Genomic DNA, 16927 nt, shown 5'->3' on the forward strand with positions numbered 1-16927 from the left:
TGCTCACCTGAGGAGCAGGTAACCACATGGCAGTTACTAAAGGGTAATATTATATCTGTCTGCACATGTGTGGCAATGTCCAGGAAGAGCAGAACACACAGTGTATCCTAACGATGGGACCTTTACTGTAATTAGCTGCCAGGAGGACCCAGGTTTCCTGTGGCGCCTCTATAATAATTAATATTAATATTAAGTTAATATTAACAAAGAAAAGGAAGAAGAGAGAATGTGTGGACTGGACTTCACCTATGGGCGCATGTGCAAATCCTTTAGAGGGTCAGACTTAAGGAAGAGTCACAATGCAGTATTATTTTAATCTACTTTCTTTTCATGGGCAAAAAGATCTTGCTCACTGTAGCCAAGCTATTTGGTGGTCTCCTCAAATTATGCCCTCCCCAAATAGGCTCCCAGACGAGGCACGACCCCAAGATAAGCAGTCAGTGTTTGCATGCATGTTTACCTTGGGCACGACTTTACAGAAGGCACTGGCCACTGCCTGGAGGAAAACAAAGGTGGCTTTGGAGGCATTAACTCAAGCACAGTGATGGAAAGTTACAGTCTGCTAGGAATTCTCAGGTAGCAAGAAACACATGACCTGAAACGCTAAAGGAAAGGCTGTGTTTCCACTTAGAAAAGGTCTGGAAACAGAGAACTGGTTCAGAGAAGTACAGAAGCAGATTATAAACCTTCCAGACACGATGAGAAACAGGAAACAGGTGAAAAAGTGATTTTCACTTAGGGGCCCCTTCCCAACTTGATGGGGCTAACAGAGGCCCCCTCCAAAAGCGAGGAGCGTTACCTGTGAATCCCGGAGAGCACACACAACTGTAACGATTGATGCCGTCCACACAGGCTCCATGCATACAAGGGTTGCTGGCACAGTCATCAAAATTAATTTCACAATTAAGACCTATAAAAAGACCCAGAGAAATGATTCTGTGTTACCACAGGAATGTCAGCACTTCCACCTATGGTGCTACACAGTCAGAAGTCTGAAGGGAATCCAGGCCATCTGAACAGAACAAAGCAACGCTTCGCCAAGTACAATCCACAGAATCCAGGACTGAGAAACCAAGAGGACTGGATTACTCATACTTAGCCATGATTTGTCCCTTCTACTCTGTTGTCATGGAAATGGCACAAAGGCAATATAGGCAAAACTGTCAGCATATTAGCCAGAATCCAGGCTGCAGGCCCCAACCAGATGGATACATATCTACACACCCATAGCCAAACAAACATGTGCCCATTTCATGGCTTTGGTGAAGACATTAAAATCTGTTGTTGTGTAATTTGTTAACTCTCAGCCTTCAGGTTGAGAGAGCATCAAAGCCAGGAGGAGCAGCCACAGCCTGACCCGTGAGCTGAAACAGCAGCATCCTACACTTCTAGAATCCATTTTAACTAAAACAAAACAGGAAACTATATTACATTAGTTAATGTGCATCTAAGAGATACTTTGTGGGTCCTATAGACTGTTTTGTGGTATAAAAAGTATAAAAGTAAAAACTCATGTAAGAATATAAACAGGTAAAACTCCTAGACCAAATGTCACCATTTGATTTACTCACCAACTGTATTATCTGTAAGTGATCAAATGTTTGTTAATAATTACCACCTCCATAGCCAGAATGTCCTTCCTATGTTGATGAGGTTAACCTCAATGACCACTAATGAGAGGCAAGCTTTCATATTCCTGTATACAAGGATGGGCCTTCTAGCCTTTGGCCTCCAGTCCACGAAGCCCTGGCATGCCAGTACAGCTCTAGTCCCTGGGGTCCTGGTTCAGCCGAGCTGCCCACAAGCATCTTCACGGACAGAGCAGCCCTCTGGGACCTCAGGTGCAGCTCTCCTGCTTGTGTTGTCCTCTCCCACAGTCTGGGGTCCTACTGTTTCTTAGAGCCCACAAGAGGCTTCTAATACTGTTGCTGAACTGTCTGCTTTTCTGGCTTTTTTCTTCCTTTATGCTAGATCAAGGCATTTTAGGTTACTTGAAACTCAAGAGAACTAATTACCTCAAGAGTTTAAAGGACAGAGGAGAGAAGATCCTAAAAGTGACAGGGTCTATCTCCCTTTGACATCCAGACAGTGGAAATCACAGGCAAGTGTGATGATTCCTTCCAAAGACCAAACTACCAACAGAGGCTGCATGTTACCTGGATCAGAAATCATCACTCGATGACAGTCTATCCGCAATGACCCCTAAATGGACTTTCAAGCCAGGCCCCAGCACACGCCGGCTCCTTTCCACTAAAAACAGACCAGCAAATCTGCATGCTGCCTGCAGCTCTTTGCTCTAACTCCTCCAACAGCTGCAGCAATGGGCCTGGCCTTCCTCTACACGCTGCCTGCTGCAAACCATGAATAGTAACTTCTTGCCTCTATCCCCTAAGGAAAGGCTACCTGATACACTCTGGCACAAGGATATAATCCCAGAGGAAGATAAGTTCTTGCCAACCCACCACTCGCCAGCTTTCCAGCATGTTTGTTACAGTGAGGGAGACAGCAAGCCTACCACAGCCCCTCCATTCTAAAGGCCCCTATTCAACTGCTTGTAAATCTCTCACTTTTCCTTCTTACTGCAATTTCTCATGTCTGGGGACCAGCCCGGAAGCAAATTGCTTTTGGAAGGTTTCACAAAGCTCTATTCAGCCCTTTGAGGGAGTTATCTAAACGTGGGGAGGGGGCCCACATTCTCAGCTGTGAAGGCATGGGATGTTTTTCGTATGCTTGAGCAATTCAAAAAGGACTTTGTTTTCAAACTTGGCATGTGTGAGGCCCTGGATGAAGACCAGGACCTTTGACAGATTTGAAGAAATGGATTTGAAGGAACACAATAAAATCAGGGCAGCTACCCTCTCCCTACCTCTGCCCGCTCCATAGGCTGACTTCCGTAAGTCCAGGAGGAGTCCCCCAAATCACCCCACGGATCAGCAGGTCTTCTGCTCAAAAAGGCTCACACTGGCTAATCTTCCACTAAGACCTTTCCCTTTGATCTCTCACAGGATCTCTCTGTCTACAGCTATAGCTGTGTCCAAGATCGTTCCTCTCACAGGTAAAATGGACTTCAGGACAACCTGTGAAATGCAGCTGCCCAGTGAAATAGCTCCAGAACTCCTGATAGCAGAGCACAGGCACTCCTCTAGCCAGTAGCCTCCCTCCAGGCTCAGGTGGCCTGTGAGGAGCCCTAGGCAGTCTACTTCACAACTACCAAGGTCTTACCTCTGCCTGAAATTCCTGAGGCCCTGCCAGACACAGAGCAGGAAGAAAGCTGTCACTTTAGCTAACAAAGCCAGAGAACAGGCCCTGGATGGAGGGACAGAGGGAAGGGAGGTTGGGAGGGGGGGGACTGTCCTACCTGATGTGCCCGGTTGGCAGTTACACTGGTAGCCATTCACCAGGTCAATGCAGCGCCCATCATTCAAGCAAGGGCTGCTGTAGCACTCGTCAATCTGGTCACTACAGATGGCTCCCATGTACCCAGGGTTGCAGATGCAGGTGTACGAGTCAATCCCATCCTGGCACTGACCATGGTGGCAAGGATCTGGGTCACAGTTGTCGATGTTCTCGTCACACAACATGCCAGTGAAACCTGCAGAAGGAATTTTAGTGAGAAGCCTTTGAAACCAGGAAGCATGCTGAGTCTACACCAAAGGCATCTTGCCCAGCTACCCTGCTTGCCCCACGTCTGGAGCAATTCTCACAGCTGGCCTTGGGCAGTGGCCTTGTCTGACTGATTTAGAATTTGAGCTTGGAGACCCTGTGCTTACAGATTCTTGGTGGAGTTTGCAGAACCGAAATACCCCCGAGCCTGAGCCTGGGGTCCGATGCTCTCTTCTCAGCTGCACTGCTTCCTGGCCTTCAGGAAGGAAGGCACTCCACACTTCCTCCTTGCATGCTGCCTCTGAATACCTTTCCTCCCAACCCAACATACAGGCACTGACTATGGTTTCATGTATTCTGTTTTACAAATCTGAGTCTGGAGAATAGAGATGGAGTCTCAGAGCCCTTCCAAGAGTGTTAGGCTACTAATTTCTAAATAAATACTCATTAAATAAGATGAATGCTCCACTTATGACCCTCTGAGAGTCAATGAGATAAGTAAGCATCCCACAGCTGAGGTATAACTTCATCCATGTCCCACCTCTTCCTAAAAGGCTCCAGGAGGTCTTTCCTCCATTTAAATTTATTTTTAATTGATTATGTTTTAAGTGGGTGGTGTGAGTGTGTACATGCCATAGCACCCATATGGGCATCAGGGGACAACTTTCCCTCCTTGTCCCATGAGGTCTGGGAGTAGAATCATATTTTCAGGCTTGTGTGGCAGGTGTGGTGCCCACTGAGCATCTCGACATCCCTCCTGTCCTTAAACATGAGACCTCCAACTTAACCTCACTGCTGTGAAGGCCTGCTCCACAGAAACAGGCTGGGAAGCATCTGGAGCATCTCCAACAGGAGGCAATTATCCCTAAGAGGAAAAGAGCTCAGAGTCCACACCTACAACAGACATCAGCTCTGCACCGCTGTGAGAACTAAATGTGCTCTCCTGAGACCTGAGAGAAATCAGAGGCACAATGCCCATGCACTAAGAACCTGTTTCTAACTCATGCTCTGACTCTTCTCATGACTTTGTTTGTTTGCCTGCCTAGATGCATGCATGTGAACCATGTGTGTGTGTGGTGCCCACAGAGGCCAGAAGAGAGTGTCAGATTCCCTGAGACTGGAGTTACAGGTGGTTGTGTGCTGCTATGTGGGTGCTGGGAACCAAACCCAGGTCCTCTGCAGGAGCAGCAAGTGTTCTTGCTCCAGCTCTCTCTCTAGCCATCCCTGTGGCTTCTATCTTAAACAGTCAAAAAAGGAAGAAGTTTCTTTTTTTAATCATTTGAGTCCTTCTCCACATTGACAACCTATGCTTCAGCACAGCAAGTGTGATGCAGTCACTTGGCTTATGAAACCCACTCCCAAGTGAGCAATATGTTCTAAGACCCAGAAATGTGTACCAGCTTGACCAACGCTTCTCAGAATATAGAATCAAATCATGAGGTGGTTCAAACCTTCCTAGAGAGAGCTCTCTCTTGTCAGTCACAGCCAACTCTCAAGGATATCTGTACTTGTACCGCATAAAGGTTTGCCTCCGGAGACCACAGACGGGCCCTGTAGAGAGCCTCAGTAAAGGAGAAGCTTTCTTCTAGAATTCTCCTCTTCCCAAGGAACCAGGGAAGCCAGCTAGAAAGCTCACTGTTACTCAAATCCTTTCCATAAACACAGACACCAGCTGAACATGTGGGCAGAACTACTGTGTGGTGAAAATGAGGCGGGGCTGCAGGTGGGGCCTGTAAGAGCAGCAGGAAGTCTCCAGCAAAGGCTCCAGCATGAGCCTGGCTGTTAGAGGGAGGGCAGCTCCCTTTATGCTCGGCCACTGAGTAGCTAGTGGAAGACAGTCGCCCTGCTGACAGAGGGACTTCCAAGGGACGAGGAGTGTGCTGGCACTTACCCGTGGCACACTGGCACTCATAGCCGTTCGGGTGGTCGATGCACTTGGCCCCGTTCAGGCAGGGAGTGCTGGAGCAGTCATCAATGTCGATCTGACACACGGGTCCTGTGAAGCCTGGAAGAGGCACCGAGGTGATACATATCAGAGACTGACCCATCTTCCTGTACTGAAACAGTGGGTTGAATCACTGGCACAGCATATGTCATGGGGTCACCAAGGCAAAGCTGGGAGGTCACAGGCATTGGGGTTCTACCCCTGATTCTTGGGTCTGTCTCCAGGGGAAGCAAGAGGAACTGAAACACTATTAAAAGATGGCGTGCATCCCCAGACTAAAAGGATCTTCACTCTGGAGAGTAAGTAAAAAAGCCACTGTCCACGGCAGTCGGCTGGCATGCCTTCAACATCAGCAGAGGCAGAGAACCTTGGAAAAAATCTGATGTATGTTGCTGGCCTGGACTTAATGGAATAAATGTCTTGCTTGGGATTTAGGGATATGATTCACGAGGAAAAAATAAAATCCTACGCTTCTGTGAGGTGTGAGCACTCTGAAATATACACACAGACAGGGAGGTCAGAGGCCATTCGAGAACAGACTTGGACTTCAGGCCACAAAAGACTTGGAAGACACACTGGCTGAAACAGTTCCCCACCTCAGCATCCACAAAGTCTCTTCCCAAGTAGCCACTTTAATGACTTCCTCATGCTCAGCCCACACACATTCACTCCCCCGCCCCCAGCCCATGGTCAGCTGGCTTGGTGTTTTGGAAGAACCCAGGGGCAGGTGGCGGGCACTTACCAGGGGGACACAGACACTGGAAGCGATTGACTTTGTCCACACACTGCCCGTTGTTTACACACGGGTTGCTCTGGCACTCATTGACCTCCAGTTCACAATGCACACCTTTGAAACCTGCACAAATGGACCACACATGCAGTTCAGACAGAATAAAGGGGCATTCCAGCCAAGAAAGCACACATGTGCAGAGATAGCTAGAGCCCCTGTAAGCATGAGCAGTTCTTCAAAGTCTTTGATATGCTAGAATAGCCTCTGTAGTGGACAAAACATAGATGTCGTAAGATACTTTTGCCAGTGTGAAAAGGGGCAGGGATGGTATGGTATGAAGTGAAATCCCCTCCCAGGCTCATGTGCCTGAACACCTGGTCCCAGCTGGTGCAGTGTAAGGAGGCGAGGAAACCTGTGAGAGACCGGGCCTGGCTGGTTGACTAGCAATGGGACTTTAAGAAAACAGTTAGTTTTGCTTTTGTTTCTGTTATCTCTGCTTCCCAACCCACCAAAATATGAGGAGTTGCCGCCATACACCCTGCCCCCAAGTCTTCCTCTGCCACGATGAACTGACTTGCCTGTGGGACTTTAATTGGTTCTGTCAGGTACCTCACCACAGCAACAAGAAAAGTAATCAATGCAAGGGTATACCCCAGGACACAGCATGTAAACAAAGTCTCCCCACATTCTGGCCAACTTCTATTTTCTGGACAACCCCCAATCTCATCCTAAGACCAACTGAAGTGGTGCAAGTTGAGGTGCAGGTCAGGATTAGGAGGAGCTCCTTCCGAGGCTAGAGTGCTGGCTTCCATTATTAACAGAACAGCAACCTGTGCTGTGTCACGTCATCCTGTCTTTGTCCACTGAGCAGTCCCCCCAGGACACAACTGAGCTAGGGTCTCATTCTGGGTAAGCAGCTGGTGCCTGCATTAAGTGTGGCTAACATCTAATTCTGTAAGTAAGATGGGATGTGCCATGCAACCCATCAGAGCATCAGGAAACTCAATGTTTAGAGGCTTCTAGTGGGAAATGGCTCCTGAGGCTTCCCACTGTGTGAAGCTGGAGCTTGACATGGTGGTCTTGTTTGATTTGGTCTGCTTTGCTCTGACTACCCCGGTTGTCTTTTACTTTCTCTGAATTATGGGTCTTGCAGGGGTGTTCTGGACTCAATTCTGCTCAATCAGCTGGGGAACCACACGGTGGCATAGTGCACGGAGTCAGTGAGTCCTGTCAGCACAACTGACCAGCCTACCTGGCATGCACAGACAGGTGAAGCCTCCGATCTTATCCAGGCAGGTGGCATCGTTCTGACAGGGGTCTGAATGACACTCGTTGATGTCCATCTCACAGCGAGGCCCTGCGTAGCCCTTCAGACACTCACAGTGGAAGGCACCATCTGTATTCACACACTTTCCTGCATGCTCACAAGGGTTACTGTTGGCTGTAATACGTAAGAACCAGTTATCGGGACCAAGCGCTTGCCAGAGTTCCCACAAATGTGGATAACACTGACCAGTCTGAAATCTATAACACAAGGGCCTCACTTTAAGCAAGATCACTCTGTTTTCAGGTTTATTCATTAATTTATAAGAAGAAATGACAAGCGTGATCTCCAATTTTGTGCTGTTTTTTTAAACTCTCACTGAGGTAGAACTTTATATTAATTTTATCTATTTACTTTTAGCTATGTGTATGTCTGAGGCCAGAAGATGAGGTCATATTCCCGGAGCTGGAGTTGCAAGGAATTGTGAGCTGTGTGATGTGGGTCCTGGGAATTGAACTTGGATCCTCTGCAAACATAGTACATAATTAACAGCTGAGCCATCATCCCAGCTCAGGAGAGTCTATTAAGAATCAAGTCTAGACCTGCCATTGCATTTAATTCCCAGAATGCATGTTCAGAAAAGGTTGATTGTAAATTATGTGTGTAGAACGAGAAAAAGAAATCAAGGTTTGGGTGTAACATCTGCTAATGTACAAAAGACTCCTGCTGAAACACTTGCTGAGCTGACACACCTCCAAGTCCAGAAAAGACGGAAGGCACTCACCCATAGCACACTCATCCACGTCTTCAGTGCAGTCAGCGCCCTTGTAGCCCTGTGGACAGGTGCAAATGTATTGCCCATTCAGGGGGTTGGTATCACACAGCGCCCCCTTGTGACAAGGGTTGCTGATACAGGCATCATCCAGATGACACAGGAGACCTGTCTCAGGATAGAGCAAGAGAACACACACACAAAAAATCTCTCTTAGAGAAATGCTTTTTCTTCATCAAAAAGCAGGAGAACCAAACTTAATATTAAGATCTGGAGGCAACATTCTGTTCATGTGCTCCTACACTAGGCACACGCCACAGCTCCCAGCCGCTGCTGACAACCTGGGCGCAGGCGAGAGCTCTATGCTAGAGCTCTCAGGACAGGGCGTGTATTTGTGGAGGAACGCAGGAAAATGGAGATATCCGGTGGAGAGTACCAACATTAGCAAACAAAAATAGCAGACGTCCAATTAAATCTGAGTTTCTGATAAGTGTTCATGTAAGTATGCTTCCAGTGTTTTATCCGGCACCCGCTTCTCCAATGTCACGTTCCCTGATGCCACGGGCTCACTGGCATCTTATGAGTCTCGGAACTGAACATCACCTGTCTATTCTCCAGCTCCCAAGGAATCACATCAGCACATTCCTGGATCAGGTGTCAGGGGGAGGGGGTGGGGACCTGCCAAGTGCCCAGGCATGAGGAAGTGAAGGAGGGAGGAGGCATTACTGTTAGGCTTCTTGCTCTCCACAGTTCTGGTGGGAACCGGATTTTCCAGTCCACAATTGGCCAAGGCTTCTTCCACAAAGCTAGAGGTGTGGCTTTGGGAAAGGCAGAAAGACAAGGATGTCTCAAGACTGCCAGGCACGGGTTTGCTTCTTCTAATGGGTTTGCCTGCAGTGCTTGGCTACTCCTAAAACTAGATGCTGTCCAGAAAAACAAAGTAACCTGTGCCCTCTAAAGAGTTCTTCCTAAAAGACTCCTAGAGGCACACAGGCAGAAACAGCCTCTTCTGAATAAATGGGTATTTCATTTAAACTGTCTCTCCGAGTCCATGGATTGGTCATCTATTCTGGAGTTCTGAGGTGCTTCTCTGGCCAGAGTCTTGAGGAATTCTACTGGAGCTGAATGTCTAGGAAAGATGACTAGCCCTTCACTACCAGACTGCATTCCAGAATGGTCCTGTGTGATTTTCCCCCTCAGACTGTAAAAACACAGGTGTCATATGGAAGAGAAGGCCAGAGTGTGCATCCTCCGGCCTCCTCCACCTCCATCTCGGTCGTTCTATTGGCCTTACCTGCCTTTCCCTCCGGACACAGGCAGGAGAAGGAGGCCACACGGTCAATGCAGGTGGACCCTGGTGTGCAGGAGGCAAAGGCACAGTCATCGATGTTCTCGCTGCAGTCATCCCCGCTCCAGCCGTTCACGCACACGCAGCCGTAGCCTCCGTTGCGGTTGGTGCAGGTGCCTCCATTCTGACAAGCATTGGGCTGTAGCAGACACTCATCCACATCTTCTGTGCAGAACTGCCCTTTTGGGGGAAGGATGCTGGGTCAGGACCCTTTGGTCATAAATGACTTGCACTCTACCAGCCCTTCATTGAGCTGCCTGAGGCCGGTGTAAATGGTACCCAGAGCAATCTGTGTCCTCTTAGGAAATTTAAGGTGACCTTGAGTTATTCAAATGACACTCATCAGAACAGAAATGGCCTTTCTAAAAGCTCTGACAACATGAAAACTTACTCAGCTAGCCAAGTAAAAGGCAACTCTGTAGGTGCCTTGTCTTAGCTAAATTCTTGGACCAAGAAATAGAAAAGCAGGGCTGGGGAGGTTGCTCAGCAATTCAGAGCACTCACTGGCCACTCTTGTGAGAGACCAGGGTTCGATTCCCAGCACCCACAGAGAGGCTTCACAACTGTGTGTAACCCCAGTTCCAGGGGATCTGATGCCCTCTTCTGGCCTCTGAGGGCTTACTTGTGGTACACAGACATACATGCAAGCAAAGCATGCACATAAAAAGAAAGGAAAGATGGAAGGAAGGAAGAAGGGAAGAAGGGAAGGAGGGAAGGAGGGAGGGAGGAAGGAAAGCAGGCAGGCAGGTAATTAAACGTGAATAAATCAAGGAGAGACATGGATGGTATCCGTGTCAATGCCCTGGCTGTGACACTGCGCAGACATCTCACATAACAAAGACCGGTAGGAAAGGGTCCTGGGTATCTCTCATTGATTCTCACAAAATAGAAAGGTTTTAAAATATAAGGTTTTAAAAGTTAAGATGAGCAAGAATAAACAAAAGCCTCGGTTAAGTGTAGATGTGAAAGAAAAAGCCAAGACGAATGAAAATGGAGCACAGTGTCTCACCCCAAGGGCACAGTCCACCCAAGTGTCTCACCCCAGGGGCACAGTCCACCCAAGTGTCTCACCCCAGGGGCACAGTCCACCCAAGTGTCTCACCCCAGGGGCACAGTTCACCCAAGTGTCTCACCCCAAGGGGCCCAGTTCACCCAAGTGGCTTACCCCAAGGGGCATGGTACACTCAAGTGGCTCACCCTGAAGGGCATGGTCCACCCAAGTGTTTCACTCTGAGGGGCACAGTCCACCCAAGTGTCTCATCCCGAGGGGCACAGTCTACCCAATGCAACAGGAGCTGAATGAGGCCCACTGTGCTGTGCTGTATGACAGAGCACTGAAGGACCACTGCTGGGCATATGCTCCCACAGATGTGCTATGAGTGCCAGCTACCATGGGGACTGAACTGCTGCGGGGGATGCTGGGCACAGAATAAGGGAATGTTCTGTATTCCTTACAACAAGGAGCTCATGATCCACAAAAGCAGTTTAGTCTCAGGACACCTGGATTATAAAACAAATTAATAAACTGGACTTCTTGGAACTATTTTAAAACCAGTTTTTGCTTCAAAGACTACTAAAATTCAATTATCTAAATTCTCTAAACCATAACAAATTCTAAAGTGAAAAACAAAAAGTCATTCATTCCCCCTTTGTAAATAAATAAATAAATAAATAAATAACCCAATGATCAATTGAAGGGGGCATTCTGATTAGGAATCTACTTATGAAAAAAAAAGCACAGAATGCTTGAATTTTAAAAATACTAAGGCCAGCTGGTCCTGTTGGCGCACACCTTTAATCCCACCACTTGGGAGGCAGAGGCAGGCAGATTTCTGTGAGTTTCAGGCAGCCTGGTCCACAAGGCAAGTCCAAGACAGCCAAGGCTATTACACAGAGAAACCCTGTCTCCAAAGCTAATTTATTAATTTATTAGATTAATTTTAATCAATTAAAAATACTATAGCTCCCCAAAGTCCCCTGTGCCCAGCTGTGGCATCTTCACTTCATGCTTGTGCTAAATGAGTCTGACCACCCACACTTCAAGCCCGGTTCGGCCTACTATAGAACCAATATAACTGTCACACTTGCTTAGTTACATATTCCTCTCCTGCTGCCTCACTGCAAACAATGTGTCTGGGGCTTCTTGTGCCTTTGCAGCGTAGGTCAGTACCTCACCTGACAGGGTGGATGTGGATGCTCCTCCCTTTGCTCCATTTGCAGGGCCTCTGAGAGAGCACTTATGACTACACATGATCTAGCCCTGCTGCTGGATGCAGGATGGGCATCAGATCCAAGTCACATCACTATGTCTCTTCCCATTATTGGACTGAAGACACCATGCCACAGGGCAGACTGGCTAAGGCAGCTGCTCTGCAGGGAATGTGGTAAGGTGAAAGTGTAGAGTGGAGGATAATACCGTCATGGCACTTGGATGGCTGGCTCCTGTCACCCTGAGTCAGCTAACTGTGAGCCCACCCAGCAGCACACAGTTCTGAGCAGCCTATCTAAGAGCCAAAAGTTTCTTGATCTGAAAGGAAGTTCTACCGATTGTTACCAAAAGTATCAATGACTCCAGACAGACTAATTGAGAAGAGGAGGGAATAAAGGAGCCAACAAGTGAAAGAGAAAATCAATGGATGGATGGATAGATGGATGGATGAATGGATGGATGGATGGATGGATGACGGGGTGAATGAATGATGGAGTGAATGAATGATGGAGTGAATGAATGATGGAGTGAATGAATGATGGGGTGAATGAATGATGGAGTGAATGAATGATGGAGTGAATGAATAAGCAAAGTGGTGAAAGACTGAATGAGTGAATGACTAAGGAAGGGAAGGAGGAAGTGATGGAGGGAGGGGAGAGGAGTAAAGATGGAAGGTGTACAGAATGAAGGGAGGAGAAGGTGAGTAAAAGGGAGAACGAGAGAGCAACAGAGTGAAGCCGTTAGAGCTCAGCGTGCAAACACCCACCCCAGGACAGATGACGTCATTCGGTATGGAGCACGTGCTCCCTTATGCTTGTAGCAAAAACGCTACTTCAAAGAATGACAGCTGTGTTATTAGGATTGAGGCGGGGCTGAGAAGTAAATACAGGACCACGAAGTAGGTAAAGAGCTGTTGCAAACGGGATAACTGCTGAGTCTAGTGCATTACACTTACACTAACACACACAGCTGTGCTGCCCCTGAACCACGATGACGTGTGGAATGCGAGCATGGTCCGTGTCACCATTCTTTAGTGAGGCCCTGAGATAAATCTGGGTATGAGACACTGCTGTGTTTAAAAATATATTTTATATGTATTAACATACGAGAGACTGAGTAAGAAAGAAAAAGTAGGTAAAATAATATTTCCTTGGAAAAGAAACCTGACACTCCTGGGAAACGATAGTAATAGCTGGACTGTCTACAATGAAGCAGACATTGTGAGCTGTCACCAAAACCATGTCATTTATAACTGAACAACAAACAAGCTCAGAGGAGTCACTGGCAGGCAGCGAGTGCAGGAAAGCTGGGATTGTAACTGGTCCACCTTTCACTAAACTTAACACAGACCCATGGTGTGAGTTCGATGGACTGAATCAGAACAGCTCTACGTGCTGCATCTCCCCAAGGGCACAGGCCAGGGAGGGGTGGGGAAGGACTGAGATGGGATGGTGGGGGATGTGAAGATCAAGACCGTGAGTCACTCTGCTGGATTAGGGGAAACTTACAGCTGCAAAGCACTGCCTGAAATGGAAATATGCTTGAGGGGTGGGCAGCCACTGCTTCTTCAATGAGACTCTATCTATATATTTATTCATTTGCTACTGCTAGTTAGACATGAAATCTAGACATCTAAGGGCACACCAACTTAGAAGTGATTTTTAGCAAACCAGATCACTTTTCTCTTAGGTTGTAGAATAAGAACCTCCCAGACTCCTTTCTGATATTTTTTTCCCTCTCCCTCATACAATTCTATCACCAAGCTCTGTGATCTAAGATGCTGAAAACGGAAGCCTGGAGGGTTACTATGTACAACCCCTGGCCATCTCATAGGATACTATGCTTCAAGTCCACATCTGCTTTGAGCAAGAGAAGACCCAGGCAGAAGCCCACAGTAAGAGAATGAGGCTCAGCAGCGAGGAAGCTTCCCAAGCTCAGTGAGTGCTATCACCAAAACCTTTGCCCTGCTAACTCCAACCTGAGTCCCTTTCCTCCCAGCCTTTTGTGGCAGTACTGGGGATCGCACCCAGGACCTTGCACATGCTAAGCAAATGCTCTCCCACTCAGCTCCAGCTTCAGCCTTGGGCCCTGCCCCCAGTTCCTAAAGTCTAAAGGAGAAGGTCCAGCTGTCTGAGATAAAGACCATCCTAGCGAAAGCAGCCGAGCGGAGGGTCATGAGAAATTAGGATGGGAACATTCCGGCACTCGGAGCACTGGATGTATGCTCTCTGGTCATTTGGCTTTTCCCACTCCCCACAGCAACAAAGCGCTTGCCTCTGGGAGGAAGGAGGCTTACTCCAGAAGGAAGACACAACACAGAAAGGTTCAGAAGATAGCAAATAAATGCAGTGTACTCTCACTGGGGACTTAAAAGGCTGGAGATGGTTTCAGACTTTAAATCTGAATATGAACTCTGGACCTGATGCAACAGGTAAAGAACAGTTGGGAGAAGACATGATTGGCAGTAAAGGTTAATCACTTGTGAAAACAGGTGGGACAAGGACAAGTGACACTTAGCAGGAAGAGAGGGGAAACACTAAGTCATGAGCTACCTAGCAAATCAAAGCGTGCAGTGGGAAGGGAGACTCGTGTTGTTGCCCGGCCCCAGTCTTGGCAACACTGTCATCTGGGTCAACACAAACCACGCTGTGAATTCCCCAAGTAGACTGCAGAGTTCAGCAAGGCAAGTCTTCAGAGGACAATAATCACCTCGTAGTCATTTTCACTTGGAGATGCTGCAGGCTGCCACCACTTAACCTTGGGACCAGAGCAATGGGTTGCTCAGGCTGTCTCCACCTCCCTCAGGCAGAGGAAAAGAGTAGGGCTTGTCTTTCTAACACAGCCACAAGAGGCCCAGATCCATCTGGTCTGAGCCATCACACTCACCAGTCTGCAGCTGGTGGAGACTCTAAACACTGCCACCAGCTGAAGCTACTGAAAGTGTTCTCACTTGTCCCAGTACATACATTCACACAAGCCTAGTCCTCCTCTTCAGACCTCTTCTCTGACCAACAACAGCTTCCCACAGCTCGTCAAATGGTGGGTTTTTTCCTATGGCAGGGCTCTGCAAGGCCTATGTTCTCTACACCTTCCGATTCACAGGGTTAGCTACTCACCATCCCTCAGACTTTGTGACTCAACCATATCTCCACATGCCCATCTCCCGGTGTCTCGCCACTGCTGATATTCCAATCATCTGTCCTGGCGCCTGGCAAAGCTGAACTTTATCCCACCAACTCTCATCTCTCCTCCCATTAGACTACAGGCTTCACAAGGAGAGGGTCTGGATCTACCATCTACTTCAGAATGTATGCCAGATGCACTTGGGGTTGATGGGAAAACAGACTTTAGACAGCAACACATCCGATGATGCTCTAGATGAGGTGCAGGGCCAGTAAGCTAACCTGCCCAACTGAGAAGAGCTCTTTACAGAAGAACTGGAAACACAAATTCAAAGTGGAAATATGTACTTAAAAGGTTGGGACTGTCAGACTGCTACAGAAGTTAACTTCCAGAATGGGAAAGGAATCTGTGCTGACTACTGAGGGCCAGGAAGGATTGAGAGGCTCAGGAGAGTCGAAGACAGCTCAGCAGTGCTGCGAGTGAAGACACCACCACCAACCCACCATTAGTAAATAAGGCCCTCTACTGGTTTTGCAGGAGTTGGGCCATCTTAATGCTCTAGCCAAATGAGCCAATGGCCCAGTAAACACAGACACCATTTAGCAGCTGTAACAGGCCAGGATTCAGGAAACTCACTATGCTTCTCAAGGCACCACACAAAAACTATCACTTTCACTTGTAGTTACAAGATGAGGGTAAAGGAGGCCACTCAGGGAAACAGAGAACTGCCTGCTGAGCCCTGCACTCTGAAGATGCTCCCCCGCCTACCACTATCTGTGAACTTCAAGGTCTGCAGGGAATACTTCATCACATCAGCAGGAGGAACATTAAGAGGCAATGCACATTTTGACAACAATCCCCACACAAGAAGCATAAAGTCTGTCCCTGACCCTGTTCCCTTCCCTTCTATGGTAAATTCAAGACAATGTCACCTCTGACACACCCTTCCAGCTCGCAATCACTAAGCACTTGAGTTCCAGAGTTTCTATCTTCAGGCTACAGAGAGCATTTCTCCAGCTTTAGTCTACAGACTCTCTCTATGAAGACTTTATTTCTCAAGTTAAAGAGCAGAGCAACAGCTAGGCTGCCGTACAGGCCTGGAGGACTCACAGTGGTTGAACTAGTTGTCTGCAGTGTGCACGCACCCTGTGGAAGCCCAAGCACCTGATCCCTGGAAGGGTGGGAGTGGCTAAAGTATGGAGGGGGAAGGAAAGTTCACAGAGCTAACGTCACACCACAGTCTCCTTTAGAACTCCTCAAAACCTCATTTTCTGCATCACGACCAACACCTTTTTCTAGAGAGCTTCCAGAATAATCTTCACATATAAATGGATGGAGCCACCTGTGTCTCTGAGCCCTCTGATGGCGTCTCTGATGGGATCCGATCCTGGCACTTGCCATGTTGTCTGCACCAGCTCCTCCACTTCTTTGTCCATGCCTCAAAGTGGCTGCAGTCCTTCACCCTGACACCAGGACACATGGTTCCCTGAACCTGGGGACACTCTTACCCCACCCTCCCCACATAACTCTTACACACAGTCTACATCTGAAATGTCATCTTCCCCCAGAGACCTTTTCTGCCTAAACAAAATTAGTTTTTCCCACTAACAGACCTCTTCACACCATCTACTAATCCTATAGGGCATTCCCCACAGATTTATTTTATACATAGTCAGATTATTATTTCTCACTATTGTTTACTTCAGGACTATAAACCGTACAGAGAAATGATGGCAGCTGTCTAGCTCATTGTTGAATCCCCATAGCTCAGCACAGAACCCAGCTAATAATATCCAGGAATGTTTATTTATTAAGTAAGTGATTTATCTGTATTCTCTTATTATCATAATCTCAATAGAGCCTTACTTTTCCAACAGCATCAGAGGGTGTCTATTCTGTTCATTTTCCAGAGTCCCCTCTTGCCCTTAACTAC

At 47.7% G+C, this 16927-nt stretch overlaps 1 protein-coding gene across 2 annotated transcripts in view; it reads right to left on the reverse strand.

The window, feature by feature from the left end:
- Notch2 (notch receptor 2) overlaps positions 1-16927 on the reverse strand; it is a 162870-nt gene that overhangs the window by 37067 nt on the left and 108876 nt on the right. For both annotated transcript variants that reach the window (XM_028785178.1, XM_028785177.1), the window contains 7 exons: positions 9609-9842; positions 8327-8482; positions 7531-7719; positions 6291-6404; positions 5495-5608; positions 3359-3592; positions 800-910 (listed from right to left, as the gene is read on the reverse strand). In XM_028785178.1, coding sequence (XP_028641011.1) covers positions 800-910; positions 3359-3592; positions 5495-5608; positions 6291-6404; positions 7531-7719; positions 8327-8482; positions 9609-9842 — 1152 coding nt within the window. The remainder of the gene's footprint in view (positions 1-799; positions 911-3358; positions 3593-5494; positions 5609-6290; positions 6405-7530; positions 7720-8326; positions 8483-9608; positions 9843-16927) is intronic.

The sequence above is a fragment of the Grammomys surdaster genome, unplaced genomic scaffold (assembly GCF_004785775.1).
Source record: "Grammomys surdaster isolate TR1022 unplaced genomic scaffold, NIH_TR_1.0 125156, whole genome shotgun sequence".
NCBI lineage: Eukaryota > Metazoa > Chordata > Mammalia > Rodentia > Muridae > Grammomys > Grammomys surdaster.